Here is a 12,583-nt window from a genome sequence, read left to right as displayed (position 1 = left end):
CCATGCAGAGAGCACGCTCGCCCCAGTCCTATTTAATTGCCACTTCATTTAAAACAACCAGAGCGTCCACTCACGATATATTAGTCTTTTCATTCGGTTCTTGGGCATGAGTTTTCTTTTCGTTTCCACTATTTCATTTATCGAAGATATACATTTCTTCGGATTTACAACGATAGGCTTAAGAAAATGGACGTGTTCGTTTCTCTTGTTGAAGTGTATTTTGCGTGACCTTCGGTATCGGCTCAGCTGGTATTTTCGCACCCCATGTTGTTACGGAAGACTGGATACCTACAGAAGTTCTGTGGGACTTCTACGTGTTCATTAATCAGTGTATTTCTTTCTGATTTCTCTCTGCGAAAAAAAAGCCATCAAGCCCTCTTTATTATATATATTTTTACTTAATAAATCCGCTCTAATGGTTGGATAAATATTTATTTTTTTCGATATCATATCCATGATAAGATAAGTTTTATGGGGTAAATAATTCCCAGTGCCCGGTGTATACCGGGGGGTAAAACGTAAGATATATCCAGCCGGGCCTTTCTAAAGCAAATTAAGATTTTCAAACTAAACTCTGCTTTCTTATTTCAAAAGAACTGGGTTTTATTATAGTGTTGCGATTAGAAATTGACATTGATTTATCAGTTTGTTACAAACGTTCAAATCTCTATAATATTATGCCGTAGAGCTTTGTGCACAAACTTCACAATAACCTTCCTTGAGTCTCATGAAGTCTGTAGGTTCTTGAAAAACTATCTTGAAGTCTATCGCAGGTCTATCTTGAATTAAATAAGTGTTAAAAACTCTTGCATTTGCGGTATAGGAAAAGTCGTAAACGGTGTAAAATAATTAAAAACTGAACCTAAAACATTATAAAAAGCTACAAACTGAAAGGAGGTTCAGACCGTCCGGAACGCAGGCGAAAAAAAATTAATTAATCACTCATGGTCGAGAAAATGTGACCTTATACTGTATTTCACTAGTTCAAAGTTCAGGTAAGTTTGTTTGTTAATAAGTTTTATCTTCAACTTTTTATCACCATCGCTGTAACCTAAAGGAACGTACATTCGCATCAAAGTAAAGTTGCTTTCGGATAAAATTCAATCATATTCATTTTCCACCATACAATCTCTCTAATCCCCCCCCCCCCCCCCCCGCCACCCCCTCAATAGAAAAGAAAGGAGGCCTAGAATTGAGAATGAAACCACATGGGTTCGTTCGCATGGTATTAATAATATTATTGGGCCGCGTAACCCGCGTTCTTTAGGAAAGATCAACTCTTCCTCAAAGCTTAAAAGTTTTGCGTTGCTTTTAAAAGATTTTTCTTAGGATCGGAATATCAATCAATGATGACGGCTCATTGGAGCTGGCGCATCGCATTCTGTAGCATGAAAGACCACCTTTCTGGCCTGGAATAATGAGATGACGAGTCTATCGCAGGTCTTTCCTATTATAAGATCATGCCCTCCCTCCCTTCCCTCCCTTCTCATCACTCTTGTTTTGATCGCAGGTTATCGCATCCCTACACCCCCCCCCCCCCCCTTATCCCCCCAACGAAGTTTTTCAGCTGCCTTATGACGCATTTTAGGATTAAAGTGTCTCTCAAAATAGCACAACAAACTGACTCCATCCGTAGCTCGTTCCAACACTGTTAACCTTCAATGACCTGCATTATAGGCCTAGAAATTAACAAGAGGCGTGGTTGTCAACAGTGTGGTTATTAGGAAACGAGTCCCCGCCCTTTTCAGCGGCTCCCACGCGCTCATTTATTACACGACCACGACAACTGAGAATGCTCTACTGCCGATCCAATATTTTTTCAGTATTAAAAAAACCGCGACCGCGGGTAAAGTTTCTGTCTATCAATTTTTATTAATTTTTAAGCTGTTTAATAAATATTTTATTAACCAGGCTTGTTCGTACTGTGGAATGCGGGCCACCTCGCTTTGATCCGTTCGTACCTGCCAAGACCTCAGGTGCTAGGCCTAAGGCTAAAGTCAAATTTTCCCAATACGACCCTCGTGATGGACCCTCTCGAGAGAGAAGAGCTACTGACGGTCTTTGATCGTGAGCGATTGCACACTCTGGCTATTCTTGGCTGGAAGAGTGTGGCACGCAACGAAGCACTACGTTTTTTTGGCGCACGGAATTCAAATCATTGTATTTTAGCGATTGTTCGATCAGTGTCCTGCCGCCTTCTTCACGAACTTCTCCGTTTACTCGGGACTCGTTGAAGAATGATGATTGCACCAACTCTTTCTCTAGTTCTCAATTAAAAATCTGCTAAAGACCAATGGTTGCTTTTGCATTTCGCAGCCAAAAATACGATTTGTCCAAACGCGACCCATACTAACGCAAATTTAAGCCCCTTCATCTGTCGCGCAAGATTATGATCTTTTAAAAGTTAATACTCATGCAAACGTACTTTGGACGGCTCAGATATAATTAATTTATGCAATACGTGCACGGCACTCATGCGCAAGACATTTTAAAAATTATCGGATAATGAAATTAGAACAACAGTCTAATCATATTTCCATATTTCTGCACAAGTCTTTATCAATGTATTCCAAAACACAACACATTATAATTCCGTGTTTTATTTGGAACTGCAACAGAAAATCAGACATGATGTAATTTATGCGCGATAAGTGTTTTGTTATTTATCATTCAACATGGCGACATGAATTAGCACCTTGGAAGCTCTTGTTTTGTTAGTCACGCTTGATGAAGGCAAAAGTTACTAATCCTAAATTTTATTTGATTTTGGCCTAATAACTAGCTGTTAATTCACAACGATCAACGCCTGTGTTAATTCACAATAACTTCAATAAAATACCCGATATTTTTGTTTTCGTGAACCAATTGAAAAGGTTATCAAGTGAAACATGATATACTAAACACGCGGGGGAGTCTCTTTCAGGTCACGCAAACTGCATGGGCCAATATAAGATGTAAACAGAATTTTTAATGAGGTATCCCGCGCGGCAAAAGACTTACATACGCAGTAGCTGATTTTAAACGTATTTTATTTGGAAATAGTTTATAAAAATGGCCGATTGCCCTAGCATGCAGATAGATGATGAAGTCGCCCCGGTGCCCATGTCAAGTTGGGAAGCTGAAGCAGTACATGATTACGGTAAATCGTATGAACAGAAATATTCCGACTTCAGGGACGATCAGGCGACTGTTTGGACGAGTATGTACGAGAAGAACCTTGGAAGAAAGGTCAGTCGTTTACCGCCGTGGGAAGTGTCTCAAACAGGTCGAAAGGAGAGCTCTGAAAAGCACTTCGGTGATCCGACCAAGAAGGACTTTGCTTCCGTTCACTTGGAGAGGGCCGCCGATTCGGGAGCGCTGAGCCACAAGAAACATTTTGACACGGCGGAACAGCGGCGAGCGAAGAGAAAAGTTAAGAAAACGCGAAGCGGTTCTGATTCGAGCAAAGAAGGAGATGTGGGGAGCAAGGACAAGAGGGGAAAGCCAAGAGCATCGTCGCTTTCTGAGCAAAATAATGAACAAACAGATGTGAAGAGTGAATGAACCCGAACCAATACACAATATACTACTCAGCACTTTTCTGTTCTTTCCATACAAGGAAATCAAGGTACTTGAAGACAATTGAACTACCACAAGTATTGCATCTTGTTCACCAAGAGCGTTGAACTAAATATAAGTTTTTAATCTAGCTATAATGTTGTTTGCAAGGGGGTGAAACGTGGACCTTTGTTTTGTATAGTTATGATTTGGCGGGAGAATCAGCCTGCACTATTTGAAAGAGGTAATGAAATGTTTGGCTCATAAAAATTAAAAATGCGTTGAGTTTGTTATTATATTCACCCTGTTTGATGGCTTTGTAAATACAGTTTCTAACCATTCCAACGGCACTACAAATTTTACTTTGCGGTGCGAAAAGTGTGTAATCACACTCACAGTATTTTAACAATAACACCGCTATCAAATAAGCCCTGTTAAAATCACGTGAAAGAGACAATAATGTCGATTTCACAAGACAAAGGCTTCCCAATTCACTAAGTAAACACGTGTAAAATTCGCTTATTTGTGTCAAGAAAAGTAATCTTGAGAGCACTTTCTTAAAGTGCCTTCTACAGCAGATATTTTGTCAATATTTTAGAAGCGTGACCGCGGTTTGTTCAATCAGCCTCAAAGCCACTATCGTGCTGATATTGAAATACAGTAAATGGTTTGTAATGAGATTATTCGATTTTCGCCACACAAGGATAGGAAGTGTTCGAATAAAAGATTGATTAGAAACTCTACTCTTTTCGCTCTTTTCTTTTTAAGTGTGATCGTGATCAAGGAAAAAGTTTGATGGAGGTATTTAAACACGACACGATTTTAATATGTATGCATTTTGATGGCTTCTTCTTGAAACGGTGTTTATGTGTAATGTATTCATATGGTCACTGTGTCGAAAACAGGCAACGCACTACATCTTGACTGCAACACTTCAATGGTTTTAATAGGGCCAAGACAGGCTTGACTCAAAATATTAAAATACAATAAATATCTCAAATTATAGCCATGAACCTTAAACCTAGTGTCGTTCGTGACCATCGGAAGTCGATCATGTGTCAAACATGTCTAAAAACAATCGGAAGAGAGCTTCAGGCGAGCTTATCTTGCCAGCCAAACTTCAGCCATCCCCGTTTGATCATCTTTGTAAAAATAATTATATATTTACGCAAGAACCAGTCGACTCCAATTATATTTTATCGTGTGTTTTCCTCATTTTCATATATTTTTACGAAGGCCTTTAAAATATAACCTGCAGTAGTTTTTCCAGAAATCTATGCGATCCGCGAAAAGCATTTGAAGTGCTTTTCACTGCCATTATGCAAATTTCAAGTACAGATTATAACATATTCACGCGATATTCACGCAGATCAGATAAGGTTCCAAATAAGCGGAAATTTGCATCAAGCTTTACCCGAGGCAGGTATTCTTTAGAAATGGGCAAATCGGATTAACGAGATGCGAAATCAGAGGCGATAATTTCATAAGAAAAATGTCTTAATTCTATTTTTGTAAGCTGTGGAGCACCGTTTCTCACGTTAGACGACTGTTAATAAAGGGGAATAAATTAAAAACATTGCGTCGGTGTTTTTCAGTGCGAAAGCTTGAGAAAACTCGAAACAGCTGTAATTTCAATAGCATTTGTCAGTATAATTTAAACGTGATAATGTTGAAACACGGAAAATGTTTCACCCTATTTTACATAGATTTCACATTCAGAACGCGGGCAAAACACGGCCAGTCCATCGACCCACCGGGCCTGATTTTCGTCGTTCACCTTCCTACACTAGATACAGTATGGTGCCTTGCGCACGTGTTTGTTTACACTCCACTTGGCTTCTTTTTCAAGTATTTTTTGACTGTACACATGTATTTCTAAGCTAGACTTCGTTTACAACGAAACTAGAAATAGTTCGTGACAGGGCTCCTATCCTGTTCGTGACTGGCCCAGTCCTTCCCGTTCAGTGCACTTGCGATGGAATGATTTGTCTTTCAGAAAATAATATCAAGCGAAATTAAGGAGGACAACAAGTCCCCAGTCTAACCTTACATTAACAGGTACACTTTGCTTTCGACAATATGGGGTGGTCCATCACATGGTCCATGGAAAAGGTCCACAGGGATGATCCGACGCCCTCTATATCTAACTGACATTCTCTATAACAGTATCCGACGCCTTCTATATCTTAAGTGTCGTTCAAAATTACTGTTTTATACACCTCGAGTGAGGTCTAGTACATTGTGACATAGTCTTCCTAACGTTGTGTGGCCCTCTACATTTAATCGTTCCACTTATTCATTCGGCCCAGAACTTTTCCAAAGATGGCAGTGCAACTCGTCTCCCCTTAGCCTGTTCCAGGACCGTCTTTCAGGCTCTCGGTAGTTGAAGGAAAGCCTGCGTTTTTCGCTTTCCCTCAACTACCGAGACCCTGGAACAGGCCAGTCTCCTCTTAGCCGCAAGATGCTCGGCATCTTTTCACTGATTTCGAATTCAGTGGCAACCTTCTATTAATTTATGCAACTTGTGATGTTTCAGTACCAAATTCTCTCTAGTCACCAAAATGTGATATATGACCATATATGTAACAATAATATTTGACAATTGGTATATTTGATCCTTTTTTTGCTGTGACCAGAAGTACATTATGTACAGTAGAAACCCGCGTATAAGAACCTAGAATTTTCCAACTTAGCCTAAATAGGTTCTTATAGAAATGATTTTTAGTGGGATTTTAGGCTACTTAGGTTCTTAAATAGGTTGTTAATTTGATAGAGGCACTAGCGATCAGCACAGATAACTACTACAGGGCATATGTGATATGGAATATACTGCTGTATTAAATAATTATCTAGAATACAGATAAGATGATAACCATACAGTAAGTTTATCTTTCCAAAGTACTAGCATGCATGTCTTTCATGCTGCAGTGTCCATAAAATTCATTTTTGTAAAAAAAATATATATATATATATATATATATGAACCTATTGAAAATTTTAGGCTAAATAGGTTCTTATGAAAAGGGGGTTTAAAATTTAAATTTTAGCCTAACAGGTTCTTAAATTTTAGGTTCTTATACGCGGGTTTTTACTGTACTTCTGCTGTGACTGACACGCAACTCCACAGGCGGTCAGCGGTTAGCCTGGGTAGTACCCAGCGCCTCGCGACTCGCAATAATGTTCTACTAAATTGATCTAACTTTTACTTGTTTTTTTTTTTTTTATATAGTTCCTGTTTCATGTAAAGTGCTTTTGAATTAACAATTGCTTCATGCTTAAGCGTACACTATCGAGTTATGGTGCACGCGGGAAGTTTGGAGAGCACAAAAGAAGCGTTAACTTCCCGGGTGCACTCGTAACTCGTTATATAGTACACAGCTTTAAGTGTGAACCATAATTAATAGAGGAACCAATTGTTTTATGACATTGCCGGTGGAGATGTTCAAACCCACGCCAGCCACGTAGACATGAAGCTGTTTCTCGTGCGTTTAACCGTCTCTGTGTACGCAATTGAAAACAATCCTTCCAGCGAACCACGTCCATGAGTTGTTTAATGCAATAATCATGATAATGTCGTTGCCTAGTTTAAGTTCAGACAAAACAAGGCCAAGAGGGCTTGAAAAATCTCATTCAGTGTTTTGACAGTCTTTGTTTGACTCAGTTAAATTTGGCGAATGAAAGCTGGGTTCGAATGGGATATATAAGCTTGCAGGCTACACTATTGTTACATCACCCGAAGGCGCCTGCAAACTAGTTGAAGGACGAAATCCATTGCGCGATATCTACAGGTGTATATGACCTTAAACAGATATGTTATTCAGCCAGACGTGTATCAACCACAAGAACATATGCAAACCAAGTAAAGTTTTTAATCAAATTTGCACAACGGCTATCTCGTGTATGCTAATTATAACAATTTTCAACGTACTAACTTTTTTTTAATCAAACTAGATTCTATATATCTGTACTGCATAACAGAGCATTATATTCGCTTACAGGTATAATGGTATGTACTATTGAACAAAAGCAAGGTTTATCTGTATTCCCGCTTACAAATGTTACAATTTTAATTTAAGGGACACTGTCACGGGGATTTTAATGCTTTTCGGTAAAAAATACTAAAACTGCCGAATAGGTCTTCTCGTACATGAAATGCACCTAGTACATTAAGGACAAAACTTGAAAAATCGGCCTGACTCTTTCAAGTTGAGATCTAAAGTTCCTGTTGGCATCACAATGATATCACTTTTTTATCGGTTCAGTACACTTGCATGGTGTTTTTTTTTTGACAAAATTAGACCATTATTCGTAGTTTCCATGTCTTTTGGCTCTTGAGTTTTCAAGTGAAACTGGTGACAGTCTCCCTTTAACTACAACATCCAATTAAAGTTTTAGCAGTATGAAACGTAGATTAATATTTCAGGGTAATTAGTACTATGTATTTTTTTGTCACAAGCCGTGACTTGTCAACTGACTCTTAAGAAAACTACCTGGGGCATAAATAATAAGCTAATTTTTCAAATGCAAGAATGCAACTTGCGCTGGTACTCTACACTTCACAGCGTCTTTAAATTGTACTTTATATTTCCAGCTGTTCTGTACTTAAGCTAGCATCAAGTTCAGCTTAAACTGATAAACCAGGGTTGTCGGCTTTGCATGAAAACCAAATCCCTGGCTCAGCTTAAGTTTATATCTCTCTTACGACCGGTGTAATATCCGAACTGGCTTGTTTGTTACGATTTGAAACGATCTTTCTCTAGGGTACAGGACATCAAGGCTAAACATCAGTTCATTTTATGCTAACGGTTTTCTCCACTGGGGCCATCTTTGACTGCACAACCACGCTAGTGACGCTTATTTTCTTCTTGCCTCCTTCCGGTTGCATCACACTGTAAGCGATGGTTCCAGCCATGGCAAGCTCAACCAGGCGAAAACTTGACTGAAAAGCCAACCACGGCCAAGGAGAAGGATTCACGACTGTGCTGTACATGCCATACACGCCTATCATGGAGTAAAACTGCAAGCCGCACACAACGATGCCCAAGAAACTTGTGCCTAGCGTGATCTTGGCCACTTTGGTCGTGCTGGGCTTTTGTTGCTTGTTTCTTAGACGTTCGTTTCTTTCAATGGCATCGAGTTGCCCCTGAACGTTTTCCACGCGGTTGATCACCTTGCATCCGCTGTAGATGAAACTGCCGGAGAGCATCAAGCCCCAGAGAATGAAGAACGACTGACACACGATCAAAAGGGCGTCCAGTTCTGGCTTTATGGACGATGATGACTCTGCTGTGAAGACGATAATAAAGTGGATAACAATGACACCAGTTAGGAATTTTACATTCTGCAGCTTGCTCGGTACAATTCTCATCTTTGTGACCTCAAGGAAAGCCAAGTGAATCAGGGAAAACGCTGATGTAAGGCACGGGTAGGCAATTCCGAAGAGAAGTAGCGTCATCCACTTTGGATCTTCCACGCCATTTTCTCTGGACTCGTACGGATCTAACAACAAGTACACGGCTCGCGTGGCTCCAAGGGTAAACAGCAACGCGTTGATAGCTACAAACAAGGGCTTGCGACCAAATCCTTTTCTTTTCGTCACCATCACCAGGGCAATTAAAGAATGAATTGCTACTAAGCCAAACAGGACGCCGAAGCCAATCCAATGCATCTCCCATGCCAATCCCCAAATTTTCTTCGCAACTGGCCAATCGGGTCCCGGCTCGGCTAAAGCTTCCGTGGGTTGTTCAACACGTTTAGGTGTGGAGCTCGACATACTTCATAAGTCTGTGCGGATTAAAACTGAGATATTAACATAATTCGTTGATTACTGTTGCAGTTTGAATGAAAAAAAAAACATTATCAGTAATTTATACCATTTAAAACAAATACAGCGTTCTAAAAATATCGAAATTAGAGGGGAAAAGTCAACGGTCAAGGAACTCGATCTTATCGAAATATTAACCGTGCACAAAAATATTTAATTAAGGTAGGCAAGTAAAATCACTTATTTTTTAAACTAAATTTCATCATCTACAACTCAATTTAACTGGTTGTAATTTTCAACAGTTGACATGACTTCAAATGTTAACTGCTTATATTGAGACTTTCGCCACAGCAAGGTCACATAAACTCATTCATTAGAAGATGATTGAATTGGCGTAGTATATAGGTCTTCAATTTTCAAGATCGCTTGCTAAAATCAAATGGCGAGAAACGCATTTGAGGAGTAAAGTTTGGTTTAAATTTTTCTTGTGAAAACTTACCTCCTTACGGGCTTACGCTAATGTTGTTGTGAGAGAGCCACCTGACAGAGTGGGTTTTTAATTAACTGGTGATTTCAATTATGCATGGATTCTTTTTTCTGCCCTCATTTCTATCACGAGGTGTTTGCGATACGAAGCGTGATCGGAAATACCTAACAAAGCATGAAAAATACATATTTCATGGTATATCTAAAGCGAAAAAATGACTCATCGAACATCTTCCCACGATAAATAAATCTTTAATGGCTCGTTAACTTTTTTGAAACTTCAGGGGGTGTAATGAGAAAAGCGTTACAAAAGTTGAGCGAACGAGGTTTTCTAAAATAAAACTCTAAACTTTGGGTTTATAGGAAGTCACAACAAATGTTCATTAGGAACTGATTCTCTAATATCACCTTATTTATTGACTTTGCACATTTATGAACATATCGCCTGAAGCGATTTTTTAATTCCAATATCATGACCGTCCACGAGGTCGCTATAATTATGCATCTAACAAACACAGCTTCAAGCCGAGATAACTTTGAATTAAATCTCATGCAACTGAATCTGCTTTTTGTAATACTTCTTTTCAAGAACAACTGGAAACAGTTTTGTAACTGAGTCATCGCGAAATAATTGAAAACTCTGAAAAAACAACTGTGAATAAGCCAATTATGCAATATATCAACTGCGTTTCAAAACATTACCCACGCTATCGATTTAATACGAAGACTCATAAAAAAGCACTCGAAATCGAAAACAATTCTATTAATTCAATTTACTGTGGTACTCAAGTTATTTCTTTATCTCTTCTGTCTCAAGTTTCACAACAAGAAAACATCACCAAACCTCAAAATTAAGGCTACGTGATTAAATATTAAAATACAATTCAAATAGAGGCAGGTGTGATAGCCTTTCGTGTAGATAAAAGTTTTGCAAATAGTCTTATGTGCGTCAGTCGTTCGTAATAGTTCAGTAATGTTTTCCGTGATGTTTGAAAAATACTGCATAAAAGAAAAACAAATTAAACTCTTCTCAGCACAAACTTTGAGGTGTATTTTTCCTCTTATTTTGTTGCATTCTGCACTGAGTACATTTTTTAGCTCATTTATCGACAAATTCTAAAAATACGACGACCGGGTCCATAACTGAGCAACAATTAATGCTTGGGTTACCGTTTAACGTAAATTTCCATTATCAGGATAATAATATAGGTAAAGACCTTCTAAATCAAATGAAACCATTTTTTTACCGTAAATTTGAAAAGGTGTTGGACCCCAAATTGTTTGGATCAGAAGCATATGAACAAGCAGAGCTGGTACGAGCCTTGAATACCTCGTTCTCCCGTGACAGATCCAAGGTTATGCGGAGGCACTTGAAAAAGCGGCTGTGCTCGCTTAAAAAGAGCATTTCTACCTACCGTCGATGCTTAAGATCGATAGCTTTAAAGTGAAACTTACCTTTCCTTTGAAACAAAAGCTGATTAACAATGTCACCTGAGATGTGTATCACATCTAATAATATCTCGCAGTACAAAGCCCTAATATTGGACGTTTTTCTCTAATGTTGATACTTGATCTCCGCCGGAAGAAAAGGAAGATACAACCAAAAAATGACGCTTTACGCACGATATTAGGTGATACATGTACAGATACAGATATATAGCTTCACCGTTTTCCAAAAGCGTCCACTTTACCAGCTAGAAATGAAACATTTCTTTGACGGTAAGTCAAGTTTCTTGAACTAGCTACAGCCTGTTTTAATTAAGAATTGGAACCGGATTCAGGCCGGTAGCGTGGCGTCATCGGTCAGCCAACAGTCAGCATTTTTCAAACAGCTTTGGGCGTTTTCTGCACTAAAACCTATGACTCTGCACTTTCAAACCTCCTAGGATCCCGCTAATAACACCTGCACTGGTAAATTGGTATAGGAAGACAAAACTTTGTGAATTACCATGTGAATAGGTCTAAACATGTATCATATAGACTCTTGGTTTTAGGCCATCGTAACTTGATTAAAAATATAACACAAACAGCGGTGATAAACATTATAACATCAAATGGGATCATTTTGAAATCCTCGCGTCAGGCAAACTGACCTCCACTGCAAGATTAAAGAGACCTATACATTAATGAACTACAACCTTCGTTAATGCCAATGTCGGCAGTGAGGGTTGTTACTATAACCAAAATGTAAAATTAGTACTGCTGTGATCTTGTCACGTCTCGGTTCCAGACCCCTTTCATACAATATATAAATAGTTGCCAAAAATTTACGGTCATACTTTTGAAAATGTATGTAGCTTAGCATACGAAACGTCAAGTTTATAAAAATGCGATTTTTCATAATGTTTCTCACCGCTGTTTGTGTTATATTTTTAATCAGGTCTAAACATGATAGGCAAGAAACCGTCAGTGCTATTAATTCTTGCCCAAACTGGAAACGTATTAACATTTTAAATGTTGAAGATTTTCGATCTTAGTAGGAATAAGTATTTATTATTGGTCTTATCGAGACTCACTGAGATTCGATCAGAGAACCCTTCGGTAGTTAATTCTGGTGAAATTGAATAGAGAGGACCCGCAGAAATAACAGCAAAAAGTCATTCTCTTCAACGATAATTTTACCAAAAAATACGACGTTACGTTATACCAACATCTTGACAAAATAAACTCTCCTGTATCAGAAGTACAAAAATTGGGGTTTTGAAACCCAAGTTCATACAACCAAGTTTCATCTGAATACCAACAAAACGTACTGATTAAATCGAATTGAAATTTCCCAGCCCTGTCGGTCTTAAG

The 12,583-nt window shown here is 38.7% G+C and overlaps 2 protein-coding genes across 3 annotated transcripts in view; one reads left to right on the top strand and one right to left on the bottom strand.

The window, feature by feature from the left end:
* Positions 1-2,932: 2,932 nt before the first annotated feature.
* On the top strand, positions 2,933-4,280 carry LOC144649996 (uncharacterized). The gene has a single exon (XM_078509626.1). The coding sequence runs from the start codon at positions 3,052-3,054 to the stop codon at positions 3,541-3,543; it is 492 nt and encodes a 163-aa protein (XP_078365752.1). The 5' UTR covers positions 2,933-3,051; the 3' UTR covers positions 3,544-4,280.
* Positions 4,281-7,065: 2,785 nt separating this feature from the next.
* The window catches only part of LOC144649978 (proline-rich transmembrane protein 4-like), a 29,009-nt gene continuing 23,491 nt past the window's right edge, over positions 7,066-12,583 (bottom strand). The window contains exons 1-2 of one of the 2 annotated variants that reach the window (XM_078509599.1): positions 11,243-11,284; positions 7,066-9,321 (exon numbers count right to left, since the gene is read on the bottom strand). In XM_078509599.1, the coding sequence (XP_078365725.1) occupies positions 8,327-9,310 (984 nt within the window). In that variant the 5' untranslated portion in view covers positions 9,311-9,321; positions 11,243-11,284 and the 3' untranslated portion in view covers positions 7,066-8,326. Of the gene's footprint in view, positions 9,322-11,242; positions 11,285-12,583 lie in introns of those variants that run through there. The other variant, XM_078509598.1, reaches the window with a different exon arrangement.

This window comes from Oculina patagonica, chromosome 4 (assembly GCF_052425735.1).
Source record: "Oculina patagonica isolate OP01 chromosome 4, crgOcupat, whole genome shotgun sequence".
Lineage (NCBI taxonomy): Eukaryota > Metazoa > Cnidaria > Anthozoa > Scleractinia > Oculinidae > Oculina > Oculina patagonica.
Note: the sequence above shows the minus strand (reverse complement) of the source record. Positions and strands in the feature narration are given on the sequence as shown.